The sequence below is a fragment of the Strix uralensis genome, chromosome 13 (assembly GCF_047716275.1).
Source record: "Strix uralensis isolate ZFMK-TIS-50842 chromosome 13, bStrUra1, whole genome shotgun sequence".
Classification (NCBI taxonomy): Eukaryota; Metazoa; Chordata; class Aves; order Strigiformes; family Strigidae; genus Strix; species Strix uralensis.
Window position 1 is genome coordinate 15,803,458 of NC_133984.1, and position 17,200 is coordinate 15,820,657.

At 47.1% G+C, this 17,200-nt stretch overlaps 1 protein-coding gene and 1 long non-coding RNA gene across 6 annotated transcripts in view; one reads left to right on the forward strand and one right to left on the reverse strand.

Moving 5' to 3' along the window:
• LOC141949269 (uncharacterized) overlaps positions 1–3,061 on the forward strand; it is a 191,895-nt gene extending 188,834 nt beyond the window's left edge. The window contains exon 2 of the long non-coding RNA XR_012630712.1: positions 1,358–3,061. This is a non-coding gene — a long non-coding RNA (uncharacterized LOC141949269). The remainder of the gene's footprint in view (positions 1–1,357) is intronic.
• Positions 3,062–5,438: 2,377 nt separating this feature from the next.
• Positions 5,439–17,200, reverse strand: part of PAK3 (p21 (RAC1) activated kinase 3) — a 150,456-nt gene continuing 138,694 nt past the window's right edge. For all 5 annotated transcript variants that reach the window (XM_074882659.1, XM_074882660.1, XM_074882656.1 and 2 more), the window contains one exon: positions 5,439–15,735. In XM_074882659.1, coding sequence (XP_074738760.1) covers positions 15,646–15,735 — 90 coding nt within the window. In that variant the 3' untranslated portion in view covers positions 5,439–15,645. The remainder of the gene's footprint in view (positions 15,736–17,200) is intronic.

The window sequence follows — 17,200 nt, forward strand, 5'->3', positions numbered from 1 at the left end:
CCTCCCTGTCCTAGTATTTGCCTGATCCAGGAGCTTGCATGAGCCCATCGAGGGCACAAAGCCATCTCGCCTCCAAGCTGGAGCAGGGTCCCTTGGCTGTCCCCTTTGAGCCCCGCAGCCCTGGCCCCCAGCTCCCAGCACTGCCACCCCATGTCAGCACCTAAGGGTCATCCCCAGTGTCAGCGGGGCAGAGGGAGCTTGACTGGCAATTCTTTGTCATGCACAGCCTGACAGGAGGGAAGTCAGGGTGGAGGGGTTGATGGTGATGATTCTTAGGCAGTTTGTCCCCGTGGTATGGGGATGGGGGGCCCTTGAAAACTGGTGCTGGCCAGGCTGGAAATGGAGCTGTGTTGCTCCCTCAGTGTTGTCCTGAGGATATCGCAGTACGGTGCTGGTAGCTGGGAGAGGCTCAGGCATGCTGAGACCAAGAAGAATGTCTGTACCCCTGCATTTATTAATTTTTGGAAGTAGTTGGAGCCGGCAGGGTTGCCCATCAGCAGGAGCTGCTCCAACCTGGGAATGCAGCTGGATGTGCTGATTCAGAGAGGTTTCTGGCTTCTCCTCCCGCCCAGGCACAGGGGAGATGGGAGCAGTCCCAGGTGAAGCCAAGGCAAGAGCAGGTTGAGCGGGGCCTGCACTGCTGCCTGCTCCCTGCAGGCCAGCCCAGGCCAGGCAGGGGACGGTGCCTGCGCTCCCGCACGGCCCCGCCGCGGCGCAGCGCAGTGTGCGCGGGGCGGCCGGGCCCGCAGGAGCAATCCCTGCGGTGCGTGCGCGCCCGCCCAGGGCAGCCGCGGGGCCGGGGCGGGGCCGCGCGCCGCCGCGTGCCCTGAGCGCCCGCCGCCGCTGGGGGGCGCCCGCGCGCCGCTCCCGGCGCCGCCGCCGGCCCTGGCGCGAGGGGGGGCGGCCGCCATGTTCCCCGTGTGGGCCGGCGGGAGGGGCGGCGGTGAGCGGCGGCGGGACGGGGACGGGAGGGGAGGGCGAGCCCTCTCTGTGACGGTGGGACACTCCACCCACCCCCGTATGCGCTGTGTGTGTGTAAAACACCGAGCTGGGCGATCTCTGACTCTCTGCCACAGCAGGTATGTAGACAAATACATATATAGTATAGCTATTATCTGTAGTGTTATAGAAGAGTCTCCGTATATAAAATACGTAAAAATAGTATATAGATGGCTAGAGAGAACATTATTTAAGGGTCTCTGTGTGTACACATGTACATGTATGTATATATTCTGTAATAATAGAATCATGAAATACCAGGTTAGAAGGGACCTCAAGGATCACCTGGTCCAGCCTTTCTTGGCAAAAACACGGTCTAGACAAGATGGCCCAGCCCCTGTCCAGCTGAATCTTAAAGTGTCCCATGTGGGGGAATCCACCACTTCCCTGGGGCGATCATTCCAGTGGCTGATTGTTCTCATGGTGAAAAATTTTCTTGTGTCCAGTCAGAATCTCCCAGGAGTAACTTGTACCCATTTCCCCTCATCTTCTCCATGTGACTCCTTGTAAAAAGGGAGTCTCCATCTGCTTTGCATTCACCCTTTCAATACTGGAACATGGTGATAAGGTCTGCCCTAAGCCTTCTCTTCTCAAGGCTGAACAAACCCAGCTCTCTCAGCCTGTCCCCACAGGGCAGGCTGCCCAGTCCCCTGATCATCTTTGTGGCCCTTCCCTGGGCCCTCTCCAGCCTACAACGTTTTTGTATAGCAGGGACAGCGCTGAGTAGAGTGGGGTAAAGGCTTCTTCATCTCTGCTGGTGATGCCCTTGCTGATGCAGCCCAGCACCCCGATGGCTTTCTTTGCCACAGCAGCACTCCGTTCACCATATTGAGCTTGTTGTCCACCAGGACCCCCAGGTCCCTTTCCACAGAGCAGCTCCCCAGCCAGGTAGATCCCAGCCTGTGCTCCACTCCTGATTATGTTTTCCCAGGTGCAAGACCTTACACTTGTCCTCGTTGAATGCCATCAGGTTCTTGTTAGCCCACTCTTCCAGCCTATCCAGGTCTTCCTGCAGGGTGGCTCTCCCTTCCGAAGTGTCCACTTCCCCACTCCATTTGGTATCATCAGCAAACTCCATCAGGGTACCCTTGATCCCATCACCCAGATCCCTTATGAAGATATTAAGCAGCAGTGGACCCAATATCAACCCCTGGGGGACCCCACTTGTGTCAGGTTGCCAGTTTGACAAGGAGCTATGTACCACCACCCTCTGGGTGCGGCCGGTCAGCCAGTTCCCCACCCACCACACAGACCTCTTGTCTAGACGATAACGCATCAGCTTCTCTATGAGGAGGTTGTGGGGAGCCATATTGAAAGCCTTGGAGAAATCCAGGTAGACAATGTCCACTGCTCACTCCACATCAACCAAACAGGTTATGTTGTCGTAGGAGGTGATCACGGTTGTCAAGCATGATTTGCCCTTAGTGAATCCGTGTTGGCTTTTCCCAGTCGTGTGCTTCATTTGACTTGTGATAGCCCCCAGGAGGATTCATTCCAGAACTTTCCCAGGGACTGAAGTATGATTGATGGGCCTGTAATTTCCTGGATCGCCCTTTAAGCCCGTTTTGTAGGTGGGAGTGACATTAGTCGTCTTCCAGTCTTCTGGGACATCCCCCCAATCTCCACAGCTTCTCAAAGATTATGGAGAGTGGCCTCGCAACGACATCAGCCAGCTCGCTTAACACCCGCAGGTGGATATTGTCAGGGTGACACTATAGCTAGAGGGTATGTTGTACAGTTACATAAGCATCTCTTTATATAGGCGTCTAGCTCATACGTCTTTGCATATACATATATATAATGTGTATGGATAGCGAGTGATGAAGTGTTACATAGTTATGTAAGTTGCTCGCACGTTCCCTATGGATAAAATATATATATAACATACATGTGCACACACATAGCTCTATCTACATATATAGATATATTAAAAATATATGGATGGAGATTGTTTTATAAGGGCCTCTGTATATATAATACCTAGAATATAGAGACATACGTATTTGTATGAGAAGCTATCTGTGTATATCTATATATTAAAATATTTTCATATATATCTAAACCTATCTATCTAGCTATGTATAAAATGGAGTTACATATAGAAGGGTGTATCTTGCTCACCATCCCCCCATATATAGGATGTATATAGACAATATTTTTATATATTAAAATATTTTTAATATCTTTTTTATTTCTATATTTTAATATATTTTTTATATATATGGCTAGACAGAATTATATGAAGGGCTCTCTGTGCATACACACACACACATACACACACACATATAAAATATGTAGTATATAATTTACAGCAGATACCACACATTATACTATACACTCTAAAATATATATAGTGTGTAATATTTATAGAAGGGGCTCTGTGTATGTATAAAAATATATACTATATAACATATAGATGACTAAAGGAGCATTATATAAAGGCCCATGGCTCAAAGAGAGTTATATGGGGGGGTTGTGCATGTGCATGGGTGCATGCGGGTGTGCACGTGCGCGCACACACACACCCCTATGTGTAAAATATATAAACTATCAGTCGGTAGTACACATAGCCAGGGTGTGAGTGTGTTAGGTAGTTACATGGCTCTCTGGCTGTAGTGTAGTCATATACATACCCTAATGAATATGACTGAGAGATGATGCAGTGTTCCATGGTTGTAGCAGGGTCTCTTCCTCTCCCCCCTCCCACCCCTATACAATATGTACACACATATATAGCTAGAGGCCTTTCTAGAACTATAGCACACGTTCACACTGACTCCCTGCCTATGTCAAGCATGTTGTGCCCATGCCTGTGTGCAGGCACACCCTCCCTGTCCCCAGCTCCCCCTGGCTTGACGGCTATGTACAGTATAGTGTACATGCATGGCTATAGTGCTGTAACACACTCACTAGCTATGAAGATAATAATTATATAGTATATTGTGTGCATATATATATTTTATACATTTGCATACATCCCCATATAACAGTCTCTAGCTCTCTAGCAATCTCTATATATTGTATACATATTTTATAACTGCAGTATCTATAATATGTAGCGTTATGTATATAACTGCATCTATGTGTATATACATATAATACATAAAAATATGTTGATGGAGACATAGTTATATATGGGTCTCTGTGTATATATAGATATTCTATATATAAAAATATACTATATACACAGAGAACATGTATCTATATAACAGTCTATATACTATATCGTATCCTTTAGTATGTAGGTAGGTGCATAGATTAATAGACTTTTATTTGTATAATATATATACAATATGTATATATGCATATAGAAAATACTATGTATGCATATAGAAATATACATATAAAATTATGGTGTATATACTGTGTCATACCATAGATAGCAAGAGCATGTGTTAGATAGTTTAAGGGTCTCACCATGTGTGTCTACATATAAAATACATATATAAATAGATCACTAGGGAGAGTACAAGGGTCTCATAAATGCATGTATATCAGTCTATTTATAAAGTTATTTGGCTATGCCGTACTGTATCTAGCTAGCTAGTGCGAGGTTGTTTTGTCCAGCTCTGTAACCGTCTCACTGTATATCATAGCGAGGTGCACAGGGCTGGCGTTACAGCCCAGCAGGCGTGCTCTGGGAGTAGCCAGCCAGCCGGAGGGGAGCTGTCCGTGTTGTACGTGTGGAGGGCCGGTAGCGGGTGGCTGGGCTGGCGGGGGGTCACCGAACGCCGCGGGAAGGGCCGCCGGGGCGGAGCGGGGCACAGGCCCACCTGCACGGGCGGCTGGAGCCCCCCGCACCCCCCGGCCCGCCCACAAATACCAGTGAGAGCCCGGGGGCGCGGCCGTGCGGCGGCACAGCAGCACCGCTGGGCTCGGCCCGGGCAGGCGAGCCCGGGTTGCCCACGACCAGCAGCGCCCAACTTTTGAGCAGGCGGCCAGGTGATTTTTTTTTTTTTTTTCCCCCCCAGCTTTGCGTGAGCAGCGGTACAAGAGCTGACGTGACTAGTGTTTCGTGAGCAGTTTGAAAGATTTCTGGGCAGGAAGTGTGGCTAATGGCCATCTGTGCAGCTCTCCGTGCTCATCAGGAGGGGGGGGTCGGGTCTTTATGGAACAATGGAGACACAACACATTGGAAGAATCACGGCACTGATTTGTGCGAAGTGGGGAGCTGCAGAGAGGCAGGCTGGCAGCTTTTGCCGCATCGAGACACAAGGAGCTCCGGCAGCGGAGGGTTAAAAGGGGCTTGTGGCAGGTGAAGTGCTGTCTCATGACATCATACAGAGTGGCACAGGACAAAGCTACAAGCAGACAGAGCTATACAGATGAAATCTTTCTGACTCTGCAGATGATGGAGGCTGGTCTATCTTCAGCCAGCCCTGACTTTCGTCAAACGGCATCAGCAAATCCTACAGGGAAAGCTGCAGTCACGCAATCCATTGGTATTTATAACTTTTATTTGCAATACTTTAGGTCCAAGTTTCAAACTGCAATATTTTTACACTCAAGACACAGTCATGCACAATCCATATTTCAATTTTCTATTGCTTCAACCACAATTTAAAATAACTTAATATTGGAAACAAAACCCAAAATCTTAAAAAAAAAAGGATGCTGAGGTCAGTAAGATGGATCCATGCCATCAGCACATTTACAAAGTAAATAACTTAGTTCTCTTTTTAAAAAGATCAGTTACCTCTTAATCCAAAGTTACAGAAGATTTTTCACTACACATTTGTTTTTATCTTTTATCTTTTTCTTTTTTTCTGTTTTTTCTTTTTTTTTCTTTTTTTAAACAGATAACACGTCCTAAAAAAGGAATGTACAGCAAAATGAGATACATTTCTGATAAACAATGAAAATGTAGGCTCCTCCTCTGTTTACTTTTCTCTGGATACCCTGAAGAAAAAAAATAAAATCTAGCAGACACCAGCACAGATGTAAACTGGTTGCTTCAGACCAAACTGGAGTTTAGCATTGGCTACATGCTGATCCAGTCAAGAGTTGCAGAATTCTTGTGCAGATGTTCCCAAACCGCGTGTCTGTAGGCACGGCATCTGCAGGGCCGTCGCACCACCAGTGCACCACAAAAACTCCCAGCTGTTCCCCCCACTGAATCTGGGCTCTGCCCAAGAAGGAGGCGTTCCCTTCACGGGGGCTACGGTGCGTGCAGGCCTTTTTGCTGCTAGTTCCCATCTAGAGCAGCTCCCCTTCTGCTTGCTCACCTGCTAAGGCAGATACCAGCAGCTGATGAGAGTCGCACCTGAAGAGCTGAGAGGCTTTTCTCCCCTGTTGCTGTGCTGAAGACCGATTTAGCAGCATTGCTTAACACTAATATAAACCGTGTGACAAAAAGCCTTTGTGCACCTGAAGCTCAAAGGTCAAAAATGTTGTGAGACTTGTATGCTTCATGTTTGCTACGCTGACCCGCTTCTGACCTGGATAGCTTTGCATGATGGAGAGTAAGAACCCACTCAGCTGAGGGACACCTCCGGCCTCCCCGTACCCAGGGTATTATCAGCACCCACCTATTAAGCAACCAGTTCTGCTGTCACTGAAGCCAACCACCAAATTCTCACTGACATCAGCGGGAGTAGCAGCAGTGCCTGTATCTGATCCCCAAGTCTATGGCTGGGCTGGACAAATGACACACACAACATACAGCAGCAAAAGGACCTGACTTTAAAAACAACCACCTGCCACTATTCCCTCATGTTTGCAAGTGTCACACCAGCCTGAGGCATCTGGGAGCCCTCAGTGCAAGCACGGACTTCAGATGACAGGCCCTGGGCTCTTGGAGGTTATGCACAAAATGGAGGCGATAACTCCCTTTCCAGACCAAGCTTATAGTCAAAAGGCTGCTGTAAACAGGCAGTTGAAAAGGCAGAGAAATGAGGATCTCAAGCACTTTATCTGAGCCAGTTACAGAGTCTTGATTAGCAGCCACCGAGCACAGGAAGAACCAAGGCCACAGAAAGAGGGACAAAATCAGTCAAGCATAGAGAATGGAAAGAGCAAGGCCTTGAGAGCTAACAAGCTGCTTGATTTCTCTCTTTAGGAAAATCCCTGTTTCAAGCCCCTGCAAGGAGTGAGGGACAGGGAGGAGGTGACACACAAACAATAGTCGTGTTCTCAGTTCATGCACTTCCTCTCTCAGTGTTATAGAAGAAATCTAATTTAACTGTATTCTTCTCTCCTCTCTGAATAGTCTTGTTTAGCATTAGCAGTTTAGCACTAGCAGCTAAAGTAGTTGAAGCCTTAGGCCGCAAGAGCTGACCGAGAGTAAGCTTTTTGATGAAACTAATGCTGCTAACACAGAACTAGCTGAATCTGGCAGAAAGAATCATTTAGGTTGGAAAAGACCTTTCAGATCGAGTCCAACCATTAACTTAACACTGCCAAGTCCCACTAAACCATGTCCCTAAGCGCTACATCTACACATCTTTGAAATACCTCCAGGGATGGTGACTCAGCCACTTCCCTGGGCAGCCTTTTGGTGAAGAGATTTTCCCTAATACCCAATCTAAACCTCCCCTGGCAAACTTGAGGCCATTTCCTCTTGTCCTATCACTTGTTACCTGGGAGAAGAGACCGAGCCCCACCTCGTTACAGCCTCCTTCCAGGTAGCTGTAAAGAGCGATAAGGGCTCCCCTCAGCCTCCTCTTCTCCCGACTGAACAACTCCAGTTCTCTCAGCTGCTCCTCACGAGACTTGTGCTCTAGACCCTTCACCAGCTTCGTTGCCCTTCTCTGGATGCGCTCCAGCATCTCAGTGTCTTCCTTGTAGTGAGGGGCCCAAAACTGAACCCAGTAGTCGAGGTGCAGCCTCACCAGTGCCAAGTACAGAGGTAAGATCACTTCCCTGTCCCTGCTGGCCACACTATTCCTGATACAAGCCAGGATGTCATTGGCCTTCTTGGCCACCTGGGCACAGTGCTGGCTCATATTCAGCTGGTTCTCGATCACCACCCCCAGGTCCTTTTCCACCAGATATGAGCGGAATGAAGGTAAGAACCAAGGAGACAATTCCAAGAGAATGAAGTAACTTCAGAAGATGGCCAGCCCTGCAACAGTGAAAACCAGTAAGAAATCAAGAGACCACCGACCAGTATTAAGTGATTGGACTTGGGGCTGGACTTGGGGATTGGGTGATGGGTGGCACAAGTATAATTGAGAGGCGTGAACTGGCGTACAGGTCCCTCTCTGGAGGCACCCAGCTCAAGCTGTCACCTGAGAACTAATAACAGAGGAACTGGAAACCTTCACTCAGACCTTACATTAATCAGCGGGATCCTAAGGTCGGATCCTGTTATGGTGGCTGGCGTGCGTAAACCCGCAACATCAAAGCGCTGTGATTGAAAGGTGTGCACACGTGTGCCCAACAGCTCTTCTGACTTGTGTTCACGACTGCCAACTCAGGCCGCTGCGCCCAACCGCAGTCCTTTTGGCTTTGGACGTAAGCTGGGCGAGGCCAACGTTGCTAGCAAGCCTTGCAGAAACCAGAGCGTGATCCCCAAGCAGCTGTGAACATGGTGCCACTCTATTAGAGCAGGAGGCACCTGACACACAGATGCTGGTGTGCGGTCTGCTGGGAAACTGTCAAAACCACTGTGCTCACAGGTTATTAAAACAATTAGAAATTTTCCATATTATCAACTTTTAACTAATGATATTGCCTCCAGTTTGCTCAGTAAAGGTCAGATGCCAGCAGAATGCCAAGTGCTTGCTTGGGAGAATTGCTGAGCAGCTTGAACAAAGTTTGGAGGTTCATACCCACGTGGCAGTCTAGAGGGCACCCATGAAGAGCACGTAAGCATCCCTCCTTCTCTTTCCTATAATACCATTTTTTCTTTTGAGAAAAGGTGCACACAACCACTGGTAGGCTCAGGCCAGTGATGGTTTATACGCGTGGCACGCCCAGGATTACGGCAGTAGGCTCTAAATCGCATCCAAAGAGAGGATGTATAAACAAGATTCTGCAAGCTTCAGCCAGAAAAATAAATTACCCTGTCAGCTCAAGGACAAGACACAAGCAAAGAGAAGATTCAAAGATCCCTGAATTGCAAATCACACTCAAAGAAACCCTGGTTTCTGTTTAAACACAAAGGTTGTCCTTTGCCTGCTTCCTGAAAACTGCAGGCTAAAATTAAAGATATTTACCTGGTCAGGGGAGAGGGGGAAGAAAAAAACCAAAGAGAAGTTGAACACTTGTATTTATGGGTCTTCATCAGCTTGCACCATCACCCATCATTAAGTTGTTGCACATCTGCACATGAATGAACAACAATCCACCAGGAAGGTGTGTGGACCACTAACTCGGTAACACTTAGCAAGGTGAAGCTGGCATTAGTGTGCGTGCCGTGGATGTCAAGCAAAGAAACACTGGCTCCTGTCTTTAATGGTAGGTGTGAGAGAGCTCTCCCTGGCTCTTTGCTCACTGGATTTGCTCAGGACTGGACTAATATATAAATGTGTTTACATGCTCAGTGTGAGGAATATTCAGTAGCCACACCAATGACTATATACTGGAAAGAACTGCCATACAGACAATAGGGTATGGTGACATTTCCTACAACTAGAGGACAGGAGACAGGTACTTACTTCCCTTCTTGTGGTGACTGGAATGCGCTTCATTTTTGGTGGCAGGACGTGGGGGGAGACTGACCGAAAGACCTGCCGAGGTGCAGCCATTGGCCTCAAAGAAACTCAGCACAAGCAGCTAAAAAAAATACTTGAGTTCATTTGTGTGTAGTGTGAGTCGGCCAACCAGTAGCCAAAGATAGAGAATAAACACACACATATTTACAAAAGCGCTGGATACAAGAAGTGAGAATGCAACCCCGGCCCGAGTTTGTGATCAAACCCCAAGAGCACTTTAAGATTCACCCCTGTGCAGGCTCCCAGGAGTGCATGCAAGAGCTGTATGGCATTTTATATAGGTATGTGTTATTTTTTTTCCTTTTTTTTCTTTTTTCTTAAATAAATAAACTTTTCTGTGCTTCTCAAACTTCCCTGACTTTACTGCTGTCATGCTTCTGTCCCAAAACACATTAAAACCACAGCGTGCTATCAGGTTGTTCTCACACATCTTCATTGCAGGGATGGGAATCATAGTCAAGCTCTGGATAGGTGTTTTTTACTGTTTAATGAATTTAAAAATGAAGACAATTAGCCAATCTTTTAAAATCTTGGAATGAAAGTGTTTGAAACCTATCTACCTATGTATTTTGCAACAGAAACGGCCTATTTCTAATACTTCCAAAAATATGTAACTAATTGCTTAATCTGAGGATAGCAGTCAAAAAACCTGAGATGGTTTCAGAGATTTTATAGTATTTGTCTCTTTCCTTTCTGTAAGCTCAACACTATTGTCAATTGTAACATACTATGTGAGCTGTAAATAATGTACAAGACTTGCCCCTCTCAGGACTTGTTTTTGTTTTATATTAATATATTGTCATATATTAATATGCCTCTTCCACATTTCCTATCAGAGTTGGGAGGATATAAACTCAGCTGCCATCTTTCAGTATCTAGTGACTGAGAATTTAGTGCCAGAGACTGCCTCAAGCACAGAGCCAGAGGGATGCTAGAGGTGTGTTTCCCTGCATGTCAAACAGTCTCTGCTGGGCAATTACAGTCCATGTTGAAAACAGCCACTGGCACAGATTATTTCTGGTGAATCCTGTCTGCCTCCCAGGAACTTTTTTTAGAAGAAAGATCTCTAGATTTGCTGATGCAAAAAAAATAAATATAGCATTTAATAAAATAAAAAGTAAGGCCTCTTATTATAGCAGTTGTCTTTAAAAAGCCAGTGCCAACAATATTCTATATGCTCGGGCATACACTGATTTTTTTTTTTCTAAAAAAAGCTATCATTTGATTTTCCTATTTTTCGTATCTGTTATCTTCTGGAAAGTTGTGGTGGTGTTTTTTTTTTAAAGTAGAGATGCTGAAATACTTATAGGTAAAGAAAATAAATAGGAAAAAACCCAATCAAATAGGGTAGTCTGTTAACGTAAGTATTTATATTGTATGTCCAGCAAACATGTACCATAAAAAAGTGCTTTCCTTTTAAAGGACGGCTGTCTGTTCCTTGTGGGTAGGAAAAAATAAAAGCTATACTGGAAACAGAAATTGTCACTTGTTTCTTCATGTCTTACACGGAATACAAACATGTTTCATTTAGATGAATGCTTTACAAATTGAGGGCAGCCCATCTCAAGCCCAAATTACTCTCTTTCTCAAGAAAGCCTCTCCCCCAGATAGCTAGCTTGAGCTGACAGAGAAAAATGGGACCTCACAAAAGAAACAGCAGTAGCCAGATTAAGTTCTAGTTGGGCTTTGGTCCTTCTAATTTTCTCCCTGCATAACCTCATGACATCCTTGTATTCCTCCTGAGTTGCCTGCCCCTTCCTCTAAAGGTCATAAACTCTTTTTTTTTTTTTTCCTGAGTTCCAGCCAAAGCTCTCTGTTCAGCCAGGCCGTTGTTCTTCCCTGCTGGCTCATCTTCCAGCACATGGGGATGGCCTGCTCCCCGCCTTTAAGATTTCCTTTGTGAAGAATGTCCAGCCTTCCTGGACTCCTTTGCCCTTCAGGACCGCCTCCCCAGGGACTCTGGCAACCAGGCTCCTATACAGGCCAGAGTCTGCCCTCTGGAAGTCCAAGGTGGCTGTTCTGCTGACCCCTCTCCTTACTTCTCCAAGAATTGAAAACTCTTATCATGGGATTGCTGTGCCCAAGATGGCCTCCAACCATCACATCACCCACAAGTCCTTCTCTGTTCACAAACAACAGGTCCAGTGGGGCACCTTCCCTAGTTAACTTCCTGACACAGCTGGTGAGGGAGCCATCTTCCACACACTCCAGGAACCTCCTGGACTGTTTCCTTGCTGCTGTATTTTATTTTCAGCAGACATGTGGTAAGTTGAAGTCCCCCACAAGAACAAGGGCTAGTGACTGTGAGACTTCTCCCAGCTGCTTACAGAATATTTCATCTGCCTCTTCATCCTGGTTGGGCGCTCTGTAACAGACTCCCACCATGATATCCGCTTTGCTGGTCTTTCCCCTGATTCTTACCCATAAACAACCCTACTGTCACCATCATTAAGCTCTAGACAGTCAAAACACTCCCTAACATTCAGGGCTGCCCCACCACCTCTCCTTCCTTGCCTACCCCTTCCAAAGAGTTTATAGCCATCCATTGCAGCACTCCAGTTGTGTGAGTCATCCCACCATGTTTCTGTGATGGCAACTATATCATAGTTCTGCTGCACAGTGGCTTCCAGCTCCTCCTGTTTGTTGCCCATGCTGCGTGCATTGGTGTAGATGCACTTCAATTGTGCTATTATCCTGCCACCTTTTGGGGGGGAGAAGCCCTAACTCCTATGTGACCATTCTGGGGCACTTCTGAGAACATCAATAACCCTCACATCTTTGCTGTTGCACAGCCCTCCATCCCCTACCTCCACTGATACGGCAGACTGAAGGACCTTGCTAGCACACTATCCCTCAAACATTGGCATGCTGCCCCTAGGCTTATCTCTAGCAAGCCTGGTTTTATCCTTTTCTCCCTTCAAATCTGGTTTAAAACTCTTTCAGTGAGCCCTACTAACTCCTGCACAAATATCCTGTCCCCCCTCTGAGACAGGTGTACCCTGTCTGTCGCCAGCAGGCCTGGTGTCATGTAAACCAACCCATGATCAAAAAACCCAAAATTCTGCTGGTGACACCAGGCTTGGAGCCAGATATTGATCTGATGGCTCTTCCTGTTTCTCCCTGCATCATTCTGTGCAACTAGAAGGGGAACACTGCTTGTGCTCCTGATCCCTTTGCCACTCATCCCAAGGCTTTGAAGTCTCTCAATTGCCCTTGGACTTCTTACTGCAATTTCATCGCTGCCTACCTGAAAAATCAATAATGGATAGTAATCTGAGGGCTGTACCAGGGTAGGAAGTCTTCTCTTCACATCTTTAACTTGGGCCAGAGGGAGGCAGCAGACTTCTCTAAAAAGTGGGTCCGGTTGGCATATTGGGCCTTCTGTTCCCCTCAGAAGAGAGTTTCCTATGACAATGACCCACCTTTTTTCTTTATGGAAGCTGTTCTGATGCAGGGCATAGGCCAGCCTAACCTTGGCAACACCTCCACGGTAGAAGAACCATCATCCTTGTAACTGCTCAGTTCCACTTGCAGAGCCTCATATCTATTATACAAGGGCACTGGGAAGGTGGGCTGGTCACGGAGGAGACGTGCCTGCTGCGCCGGGCAGGAACTTGATGCCATTGCTCCCTGTCCCTTAAGTCACTGTGTTCAGCCAGGCGGAGAGAGGACAGGGAATCCTCTGTGTTGTGCATCCTGTCTGCCTGTCAGGCCTGTCTTGGGGAAGGTGGGGTGCGATTCCAGTAGTCTCTTGCTGATGCGATGTGCTGTTTGCCCACCCTGGTCGCTCATGCTCCCCATGTGTTTGTTTTATATGCGGGGGGGCTTGGCTGCCACTGCTCCTGGCCCCGGTCTCCTCAGCTGCTGTGGTGTGAGCTGTGGGCTCCTCGCAGCTCCCCCTGAGGTTCCCCTGGTTTGGGAAACCAGAGCTGCTCACCTCGGTATGTTATCTGGGCATCTGAAAATCAGACCTGTTGTGCTCCCCAGGAAATCAGGAAAGGTTAATTCATACTTAGCTGTGGTAACTCAGAGAGTACTACCTCTGTCTGCTGCCTCAGCCAAAGACATGGGGATGGACAGAGTGAGCGAGGGTAGGTTAACTGGCAGTATTAATGACAGTTGCAACACAAAGACTGTAACTAAATAAGAAGCCAAAGCCAAACAAGCTAATGGCCTAATTCAAGAATAGCCCAAGCATCCTTCATTCCTACTGACAAAACATGAAGGTGATTAGTACCTTAAAGGCTAATTAGCCCTTTGCAGGACCAGGCCTAAACATGAAGATCTACAGCAGAAAGCTGTTTTACTCTTTTCTTTTTTTTTTTTTGCTCACTGGGTGGGGGTTGCTTCAGTTGCTGTTTTGAAGGTCTTTGATTAGTTGTACTACTAAAATACAACAAATACACCATGCAAATGCTTTTTCTGAGTGTAGCCACATTGTGTCTGTCTTTCAGAAATGAATAAATAAAACACAAATTGCATACTTAAAACTATTCTGCTCCCTTACAAATGAGTTGACTAGTCAAGCACAATACTCAGTCACATCCAGGATTCCCTCCCACCCAGCAACTCAGAGCTGCATTCAGCAGTGCTTGCTGTACGCAGGACAGCAGAAAGCAGGCTGGCTTGATGCCTCTAAATATTTCTGCAATCCACTCTGCATTTCACACGTTTGCTCTTGCTCAGTGCAGAACTCAGGTTTTAATGTGCTTTCTGCCAGAGCTGTCTGCTGCACTGGCTCATGCATATCTGAACTGCGGAAGTTGTCACTCACTCGTGTCGGGCTCAGTTTCCAAGCCAGAACTTGCGTGCCTAAAGGACACTCACCTGCGCATGAGCCTACAGAGCAGCCTGGCTCCCTCCCCCTCTGCCACGACCGGTGCAGACGCTACTAACCTTTCCCAGGAGCTACAAGATGACCAGGAGAGTAGGCATCCTCAGAAGTGACAACAACACTCAGCTCTCTTTTGCCCTTCTCTACTCCTGCACAGACTCAGGATGGCTAATCCCACCAGTCCACGCATTTCACAGCATGGCTACGATTCCCCTGGGGAGCAGCCCACTGCCAGTTTGGCTCTGATCCGGGATGATTAGTCCGGTCCCAGGAAGAGGCAAGCACCCAGTGCTGGTCTGCGCCTCCTTCCAGCCTGGGTCTGCGGATGCTGAGGCTGCTCTGTGCTCTGCAAGGGGTCTGCTGAGGCTTGGCACCAGGCAAGGCTGGGCCCGCTCTCACCTCATATTTCTCTTGCAGCTTTGCATCAGACAAACCCTTTCTGAGCACACTGACTGAACTTTCTGCTTTTTCATTTTAGAAAGACTCTCATCCAGGCAAACAGATTACAATTAGTTATACAAAATCAAATTGTCAAGAACTGAAACACTATATATTCACAGTTGAAAGCCTGTATCCGAACAGGATGTTTTATCTGCCCACTCTCGATTCGTTTTTGGTTGGAAATGTAATTTCACTTTCTTCCTCATCTAGAAGTACCATGACTGGGCAAATACCAGCGAGTAGGCTGTATTCAAAAGGCAGTGCAGTCTAGAGCTTATGAATAACGGAGACCCTTCTCCAATTCCAAACCATACAAAAAAAACCATAAAAGGGACTTTCCATCTTTAAGAAACAACTGACAATTTAAAAGTGAATGTACAGCTTATTCACAAGGTGAGAAGGAAGGGAATCTTCCAACTGAATTTGCTTTACCTTGGAAATGGTTGAGGCAGCAAAGCATTTTCGGTCATTACCTCTCTGTCTTAAGCCCTGTTTCATCTTTAAAATAAATTAAGGAGCCAGAAAGCAGGAAGAAGACAAATGATAATTTTTTACTCCTTGAGGGACTGGGTTGTTCTCCCTCCTACCACCATGACTGTGACCGTTGGTTTGTTCCTCCATCCATCTGTCCTGCAGCACAAGAGTTGAGGTTTCATAGAGTTTTTGTTCTCAGTCCTGCTCTGAGCTGGCATGGGAGAAAGCCGGCCTGAAGCGCTAGCGGCTGCTGTTCTTAATCGCTTCCTTTGCTGCAATGATCAGAGGAGTCAGGCTGGAGAGAGGCTTGGCTAATTTTAAAAATGGATGCTGCCCAAAGGAAGAAAAGAAATGCACCATTACTTTCCAAACTCAGTTACTCACAGGCTCAAGCAGCATTCCTTTGGTTACCAGGAATACACAGAAATAGGACTGATAGGACCATCTGCACCTGCGTCTTCATGCCCAGTGCCTTGCTATCACAGGCAAACATGGCCCATAATCCTATTAATCCATTTCTCAAGGTGTCTTCAGCTTGCTGGGATTTTTGCCCTGCCAGTGCTCTGGGAATGCTGCTTGCTGTCACAGGGTCTTGTTCCTTTCAGGAAACTTGAAATACTTAGGTTCCTGTTTTCTAAAGACATGGGCTATTTTACTTCTCAGAAAAGATGAGGGGCATAAGCCATTCCCCAGGGAACTCCAATACTTCTAGGAAATGTTTATCCTTGTAGTATTTAGGCCCATGTCTTGTTCTGAAGGCCACTGAGGTACAGGTTTCCAGCACCAAGACAAAAGCAGGGAGAGAAGTGACAGGGCGCTGATGGACTCACCTCTGGGCTGCAGTGAGAGCAGTGTCTACCATCCCATCCCCTGCCCCTCCCGGGCTGGCTGGCACCTTGACAGCAGGGACAGCCAAGTGGCACATGCTGCAATTCCCTATCTGCCACAAAACCTGGCAGCAAACCTGTACAACTTCTCATCTATGCAACTGTGCCAGGCAGCAAATGGAGCTGTGACAAGTCCCACTCAGCTGTCCCTGTTTCAGTGGCAGAAACATCTAGAAGTGGGGCTCAGTGGCAGAACCCTCTAAGAGTGGGGCAGGATGGACAAGCTCTGATGCTCACAGTGCCAAATCTCTGATCATTTGGCTGTGACTGATCTCACTGGGTTCCTTCCTGGTCATATCTCTGTATACACTAGTCACCAACACCGTTTCAGGCCTCCGTACCTGGTATCATTCCACTTCAGTTATTTTGCCACCATGTAAAACCGAATATACTACCAAAATACAAAATAGGCCCACGAAAACAATCAGAGGACTGGAACACCCCTGCTGTGAGGACAGGCTGAGAGAGCTGGGGTTGTTCAGCCTGGAGAAGAGAAGGCTCTGGGGAGACCTTACTGCAGCCTTTCAATACTTGAAGGGGGCTTATAAGAAAGATGGGGACAGTCTTTTTAGTAGGGCCTGTTGCGACAGGAGAAGGGCTGGCTGATGGTTTTAAACTAGAAGCGGGTAGATTCAGACTAGATCTAAGGAAGAAATTTTTTATGACGAGGGTGGTGAAACACTAGCACAAGTTGCCCAGAGAGGTCATAGATGCCCCCTCCCTGGAAACATTCAAGGTCAGGTTGGTCGGGGCTCTGAGCAACCTGATCTTCTTGAAGATGTCCCTGCTCATTGCAGGGGGTTTGGACTAGATAACCTTTAAAGGTCCCTTCCAACCCAAACCATTCTATGATTCTAGCTTATTTTTTATTTGAAAAGCACCAAGACTGGAGACTAACATGAGGGGGT